General features: G+C 49.8%; 1 protein-coding gene and 1 long non-coding RNA gene across 3 annotated transcripts; one reads left to right on the top strand and one right to left on the bottom strand.

Moving 5' to 3' along the window:
• Nucleotides 1–104: 104 nt before the first annotated feature.
• Nucleotides 105–776, top strand: LOC105513951. The gene is made up of 2 exons (XR_001002102.1): nt 105–276; nt 414–776. It is a non-coding gene; the product is annotated as an uncharacterized LOC105513951 (long non-coding RNA).
• IER3 (immediate early response 3) lies at nt 379–1,710 on the bottom strand. 2 transcript variants are annotated; one of them, XM_011945001.1, is made up of 2 exons: nt 1,477–1,710; nt 379–1,364 (listed from the first exon to the last, which is right to left on the bottom strand). In XM_011945001.1, exons 1-2 carry the CDS (start codon nt 1,684–1,686, stop codon nt 1,104–1,106), a joined length of 471 nt encoding a protein of 156 aa, XP_011800391.1. In that variant the 5' UTR covers nt 1,687–1,710; the 3' UTR covers nt 379–1,103. The 2 variants fall into 2 exon arrangements, 1 of the variants encoding a protein (XP_011800391.1); XR_001002103.1 differs by having other exon boundaries at nt 383–481; nt 1,215–1,709.
• Nucleotides 1,711–7,810: the final 6,100 nt, after the last annotated feature.

Here is a 7,810-nt window from a genome sequence, read left to right as displayed (position 1 = left end):
CGCCGGGCTGCCTGGTCAGCCCAGGGGCGGCCACATCCCTGCCGCCCCAATCACCGCCCTTCTTGGGCCGGGCCACGCAGCTTCACGCTCCGCCCCCGGGCGTGGGACTTGACCTCCGCGGCCCAGCACCCTGGCGTAAGGGTGATTGCCCCATCTCGGATTCGCCGCGGGGCAACTACCTGGGAAAACCGCAGACTGGGCAACGAAAGACTGCATCGGGCAACCGGATGCTGGGTTCTGTTGACTCCAGGAAAAGGAGCTCCGGGGCCCAGGGAAGTGGGCGGGCTGGGGACTGGGCCACGGCGCCTCCCGCTGGTCCTTGCCATCTGAAGGCGGGGAGGAGTGGGGAGTCGGCGCTTGCAAAGATACACTCAAGACTGCAGACAGTAAATCAAGTTTATTTGTGTTCACAGAACATACCGGGCAATCTCGACAGTCGCCCCGTGACAGCCCACCAACCCCCAACCCTCTACCCCGCAGCCTTTCCCTAAAGGCGACTTCAAGAAGATCAAAAGATCTCACGGATCTCATTCCCAATGGTCCGCCGAAGTCTCACACAGTAGACAGACGGAGCTGAGATGCTGGAGGATGCAGTGTCACCTCCTAAACTTACGACCCACCACCAGACTTCATCCCAGCCGGAACGTTCTCCCCCACCCGAGTCCTCCCCACTTCTTCTCCTAGTCTGCCGCAGTTCCAGGTGTCCTGCCTCCACCAGTCCCACAAAGCTCAATAAATACCAAGGGACCTGCGTTTACAGCAGGGGGAACATCTCACACCCTTGCATAAGTTAAAATAAATATTACGTACACCCCTTCATCACCTAGGAGGACGTACATAAATACATATAAATATTAATTAGGAGTAATAAGAAATAAATTAACGACGCTCTAATTCCCACCGGGCCTAGCCCCAGCTTGGCTGTGCTTCGGTCTATGTGCGCCTCGGTCCCGCCTCAAGCACTGGGTGTCGTCTCCGCTGTAGTGTTCTGAGTTCAAGTTGCCTCGGAAGTCCCAGTTTGGGATACGCTCTCGCGCACCAGGTACGCCTGGTGTTTCTTTGTGGTTTTTCGAATTCTTTTTGGGGAGTACGGAGAGTCAAAGTCAGAAGGCGGCTGGGTGTTGCTGGAGGAAAGTGCTGAGGTCCAAAGCATAGTCCGAGGGCTCCGAAGTCAGATTAAAGGGCTCGAGGACCGGGGGCACAGGGGTGGGCGCCGGGGATGCGGTGCTGGGGGCGTCCTCCGGAGGCAGGGGCGCTGGCACACCCTCTTCAGCTATCAGGATCTGGCAGAAGACGATGGTGAGCAGCAGAAAGAGAAGCCTTTTGGCTGGGTTCGGTTCCTCGACTGGCAGCTGGCGCCGGACCTAAGGGGTGACAAAAAAGGAGACAGGTCAGGTCGAGGCCTCTGGAGTCGAGTCGTTCCCCAGTGACTCCAGGGCAGCGCACCCCGCGAATGCCCACTTCGGCGATACTCACCACTCGAGGGTAGAGAACCCTGCGGCTGCGCTTTCGGTGCCCGCGAGAGGCGCTGGGGCGCCCGGCGGGGACCGCTGCGGGCTCCGGGAGAGGGTCGAAGGTGAAGATCTCAGGACCGGAGCCCCGCCGGGGTCCCGGGTTGGTGGAGGGGGCCGGGGTCGGGGCCTGCAGGATGGTCATGGTCGGGTGGCAGCTGCGAGAGTGACACATGGTGCCCTGAGCGGAGTGTAAGGCCAAGTGCAGGCCGGCTGCCGGCAGAGTTAATTTATGGGCTCTTGGGAATTGGGCGGGTCGTTCTAACTCCTCCTCCCGCAGCTGGGGAGCGGTTGGCAGCAGCGGGCTGGAAATTCCGACGATTAAACAAAGGGAGTGGGTGGAGACTTGGCATGCGCAATCCTAGGCGCCCAACTGTACGTTGAGTGTGTGAGTCGTGAGTGGGGGTGGGTGAGATCCCTGGCTGTAGGCACATGTCGGGGCATGTGGCTTCTGGAGAGGGGTTCGCGACAGCCTAGCAGATGGTTTAGCCACAGGGTCCCTCACAGGCCCCAGCACTAGGGACCCAAGAGGGCTTTTTGTTTTTTTTTTTTTTTTGGAGACGAGGTCTGGTTCTGTCGCCAGGCTGGAATGCAGAGGCACGATCTCGGCTCACTGCAATCTCTGACTCCCTGGTTCAAGCGTTTTCCTGCCTCAGCCTCCCCAGTAGCTGGGAATACAGGCACGCACCACCATGCCCAGCTAATTTTTGTATTTTTAGTAGAGACGGGGTTTCACCATGTTGGCACGGATGGTCTCGATTTCCTGACCTCGTAATCTGCCTCGCTCCCTCCGTCCTTCTTCCAGTAGTCTCAAGTTGCTATTGTTGCCATCTTTATGTCCATGAGTTCCCAATGTTTGGTTCCCACTTATAAGTGAGAATGCGTGGTATTTAGTTTGCCTGCCTCAGCCTCCCAAAGTGCTGGGATTACAGTCGTGAGCCGCCGCGCCCTGCCAATGGGGCTTTTTATTGGAGATCAGGCTGTCCTGCTACAATACTGACCCGGTTACATGCGCACATTCATGCACTTGTAGGTATCCTTAGAAAATACATTCCCCAAGAAGGAAATCATTACAGAAATAGTCAAGATTAAGAGAGAAATGAACACAGTAGCACACACAGACACAAACCTGCCTGCCTGAGCACATATGAAGACACACACCGCATACCCATAAAAAAGAATGAAATTATGTGCTTTGCAGCAACATGGATGCAGCTGGAGGCCCTTATCCTAAGCGGATTAACTCAGGAACAGAAAACCAAATACCACACATTCTCGCTTATAAGTGGGAATCAAACATTGAGAACTCATGGACATAAAGATGGCAACAATAGCAACTTGAGACCACTAGAAGAAGGATGGAGGGAGCAAGGCAAAAGTTGAAAAGCTAACTATTGGGTACTATGCTGAGTACCTGGGTGACAGGATCATTTGTACCCCAAACCTCAGCATCATACAGTATACCTAGGCAACAAACCTGCACATATACCCCAAAATCTCAAATAAAAGTTGGGGGAGAAAAAAGGATAGAAAGATTAAAAAAGTAATATACAATGGTGGGGCATGGTGGCTTTTGCCTGTAATCCTAGCATTTTGGGGGGCTGAGGTGGGAGGATCACTTGAGCTCAGGAGCCTGGGCAACATAGTGAGACCTTGTCACTATAAAATAATAACAATAATAATAATACACAATTAAATATTATTCAGCCATAAAAAAGGAATGAAATCCTGGAAAAAAGGAAAACACATACCACATGCACATACCAACACACGTACACAGCAAAGGCGCAAAGACTGTATAGGGGCAGTTCAGCAAAACTACTCTCTTAGGAGTGTGCAGAAATATTCACATGAAGGCTGGTGCAGAGGGCCACAAATACAAAGGCAATAGGTTAGCAGCCACCTAGATTTGCCCCTTGCTGTGAGTCAAACAACCAAATTTATGGGAAGAACATTCTAAATCGTGAGACATACAAAGGTTACAGTAATGGTAATTACTCAACTTAAAGCAGATTCACATTTCCATAACTTCCTTACAGACAGCTGCTCATGGACACAGAATGTAACTTTTTTTTTTTGAGATAGGGTCTGGCTTTGTTGCCCAGGTTAGAGTGCGGTGGCATGATCTCGGCTGACTGAAACCTCTGCCTCTTGGGCTCAAGCTATCCTCCTACCTCAGCCTCCTGATTTTATATATATATATATATATATAATTTTTTTGTAGAGCCAGGGTTTTGCCATGTTGCCCAGGCTGGTCTTGAACTCCTGAGCTCAACCAATCTGCCTGCCTCGGCCTCCCAAAGTGCTGGGAGCCACCGTGCAGAATTTAACATCTTTTGAGCATTCACCTGTTTCAGGCGCCCTCTGTTGAGGGTACTGCTGTTGAGAATCCTGAGGCTAGTTTCAGTATAAGTGCTGTGCCATGCAGCTGCCCGAGGAAAGTCAGATAAAGCTGATACTCCAGCTGTGAGGGCCTTACCCTCCAGCATGAAGAGGGAAACATGGCCAGGAGAGCTCTCTATCTCTCAGTCTCTCTGTTGGTCTCTCTCTCTCTCTCTCTTTTTTTGTTACATTGAGTTTCTGCCTGAAGGAAAGGCAAGCTTTCTTGAAGATCCTAAGAAAGGCCGGGCGTGGTGGCTCACACCTGTAATCCCAACACTTTGGGATGCCAAAGCGAGTGGATCATTTGAGGTCAGGAGTTCGAGACCAGCCCTGTCAACATAGTGAAACTCTGTCTCTACTAAGAATACAAAAATTAGCCAAGCATGGTGGCGCATGTATGTAATCCCAGCTACTCGGAGGCTGAGGCAGGAGAATTGCTTGAACTCAGGAGGCAGAGGTTGCAGTGAGCTGAGATCATGCCACTGCACTCCAGCCTGGGTGACAGAGTGAGACCCTGTCTCAAAAAACAAAGAACAAACAAAAACTAAGAAAACTGAAGACTAAGTGTTAAGGGGGACCCAAAAGAGCTAGTGTTCACATCTGTCCAATCAATCAGGGAAGGCTTCATGGCAGAGTGGCACTGGAGGTGACCTTGAACAGTGGGTGGGATATGACAAATTCAAATGTGGAGGATGACTGTAAGAATGGAATTAGCAAAGACCTTGAACTGGAAAAGTACAGGATGTGTTTGGGGAATCACAAGAAAAACAATCTCAGAGTAAGTTTCCTGTAAGGGAGTAGTGGGATGTAATAATGGCTGGAAAGGAGTGGAATTGGGCAGAGTGGGGAGAGCAGAGCTGCTAGGTCTGGAGCCTGGGTTTCACTCTAGACTATAGAGCTTGTGGGTTGCTGGATGAGATAAAGGGAAGAAAATTCAAGCAGGAAACTGATTGGGATGAGGAGTGATGCTCTGGATGGGGAGAGACTAAGGCAGGAGACAGGAAGCTATTGGAGGGGCTCAGGTAGATGGTAACAAGAGCCTGAGAAGGTGGCCCTAAGAGACATTCCTAGCATAAGATAATCAGAATTGGGCAATGAGGTGGATATCATTAGGGGAAGGGAGCATGGGGGAGGGAGGGTTGCCAACAGCAAGAGGATGAAAAGATCTGAGATTACTCCAGAGATTTGAAATACATCTGGCTCAGATCTTTCCACCATCATTTTAAGCCTGCTGCACAAAGTGAATACACATATGATCTCTTCCATTGGAGGCTGTGTCATACACATCTTTGTGTCCTCCAGAGAACCCAGCATGGTATCTTGTAGGCAGCAGTTGCTCAATAATCTTGTTAAACACCAGGTGAAATGTACAATTGTAGGTGTGCATATAGTATTCCCACCTTGGCTGGGTCACACCAAGCTTCTGAGATGTGGTTACACTCCTCCAAACCACTCACACAAATGTACAATGTGTTTAGAAAAGCTGGGACAATTCTTACACAGACACCAAACAGGAAACACTTTTCCCATTTAGGAAATACTTACAGAGATTTTTCAATCAAGAACATGGAGGAACACAAATAAGAGGACAGGCCACAACCGGCTAGAAATAGATACACTACTGCTGTGTGTACAATTCCTGGGCCTACAGGTCACTTTATTTTATACTCACTACTCTTATCTAAATACACAAGATCCCTTCCACATTACACACTTTTTCCTGGCCTGCATAAAACACACCTCCTCTGTAAACAAAGGCGCACTGCTTTCCCATGCCTGCCTTCACACCTGCCATCATTCTTACATTTACACCCAAGCACAGGGAGCCCACCCCCACCCCCAACATCCTTATTCCAAGGCAACTCGCACACTACACAATGCCCAACATAAACCCGTGACTACTTACACATGTGCACAGACCCTCACACTCACGCAGACATAAATTGGGAGTAGGGAGAGCTAGTGATGATGGAAGAAAACTAGTGGGTGGGAGAGAGAACAAAGCACCAAAGTTTAGGAATGCATTACTTGTTTATGATGGAAAATTTCTCTAGGGCATTAGGCAGAGGAGGGGAAATGAAGGGGATGCCAGGATCTTGTTTTGCCACTACCTCCCACATCTGGAATCTGGGCCTGCAGTTGGGTCTAGTTATCCTCACTGTCCTCCTGGCACAGAGAGACCTTTCTTTGCGGCAAGACCAGAACGGGACAAAGAGAAGACCTGAGAACTCGGACTGCTCACCATTCCCAACCAATCCCATCCCCATTCCTGCTACCCTCAGAGCCCCAGGGCTCTGCTCCTGCCCCTTCCTGCCACACAGGAAGCTAGGGAAAGGTTGGGGGTGAATCATTAAGCCAATAAGCGGGTGGGGGAGTGCAGGCTGGGGAATGAGTTAAGGCCAGAAAGTGCCGGGGGCTGAGAGGAGCAACTGGACTGGCTCCCACTGCCCTGATCCTGGAGAAACAGGCCCTTAATTAACCTCTTCCATTTCCAGCTCTCCTCCTATTTCCTTCCCATCTTCCCCTAGATCACCATGTTCCTTCATTTCCCTCCTTTGACCTTTACCTTGATCCATCACCACTGCTAACCTCCTTCTCAGCCCCTTGTTTTTCTTCATGACACATATCACGTTGGGGAATCATTTTATGTATTTACTTTTTGCTGTCGTTTGTCCCACTTACTGGAATATAATCTCCACGAGTGTACAGTGCCACATCTGACCTTTTTCTCATTAGATCTCTGTAGTATCTCCAGTATTTGGCTATGACCTAGTAGGAGCTTAATAAATATTCTTAAATCTATCTCCTCTGAGGAGCTAAACCTCATCTCCAGAGAGGTCTGTTTATCTAGCCATATTCCTTTAGAGGCCGCCATGTTTGCTCTTCAGAGAGGAGGTTGGTGATACTCAGGTGTGGCTCAGGTGATCTGCCTCTGAATCAGGAACAATTGTGCAGTGACGACAGCGACAGCAAAGCCTTGGCCCGCGCCCTTTACAGTCCCTGACACAGAAGTGAGTCAGGCCTGCTGCCCCACCTGGGTACTGCTGCACTGCTGACCACAGGCCCAGCATGGGGGACGGCAGGAATGGGCACTGGCGGAGGCAGAATGGGCAGGGGAAAGGGAGGCAGAGATTTGGAAATGGGAGCATCTGAGAAAGGAAAGCAGGGTGAAGGGACTGTGCCAGGGTCCTGGGGTCAGGGAATGACAAGTGAAAGCTTTTAGCTGCACCTGGTATTCAGTAGATCCTCAATAACTACTTGTTAGCTTGAGATGGGTTTGAGATAGAAAGAAAACATGGAATAGCAGAAAGAACATATTGTAACCTAGTGGTGTTAGAGGAAATTGGGTTTAAGTGCCAGCTCTGCTACTTATTAACTAGGCAATATTGGGCCAGTTACTTAATGTTGCTGAAAATCTTTCCTCAATTGATAAATGAGCAAATTGACCTCTAGGTAACTGCAAAGGTTAAGAATATAAACGTACTCCTTCTGGGCACATAGTAGGTGCTTCTTGCATGGAGCAGAGGCATTATTATAATTATGAGAAGAGGGACTGCTTTGGAACAGGGATGGGCAGCAGCGAGCCAACCCAGGAGTAGGGGACTGGAATGAGAAAATAACCTCCAACTGCTAACATCACCAGGAGATACAAGTTCTCTTTCTCTTTTTATTCCGCCCTCCCTCCCTCCCTCTCCGTATCAGGCAGATTTTGTGGCTCTTTATTTTCCCCAGAGAAGCAAAGACTTCTGCATTTCTAGTTCCTGTTCAACTAATGCGAGTGATTTTATTTTTTTATGTATGTCTTTATTTAATTTTTAAGATAAGGTCTCACCCTCTTACCCAGGCTGGAGTGCAGTGGCATGAACATGGCTCACTGCAACCTCAACCTCCTGGGCTCAGGTGATCCTCCCACCTCA

The sequence above is a fragment of the Colobus angolensis genome, unplaced genomic scaffold, assembly GCF_000951035.1.
Source record: "Colobus angolensis palliatus isolate OR3802 unplaced genomic scaffold, Cang.pa_1.0 Scaffold238, whole genome shotgun sequence".
NCBI classification, from domain to species: Eukaryota; Metazoa; Chordata; class Mammalia; order Primates; family Cercopithecidae; genus Colobus; species Colobus angolensis.
This window is presented reverse-complemented; position numbering and strand designations above follow the sequence as displayed.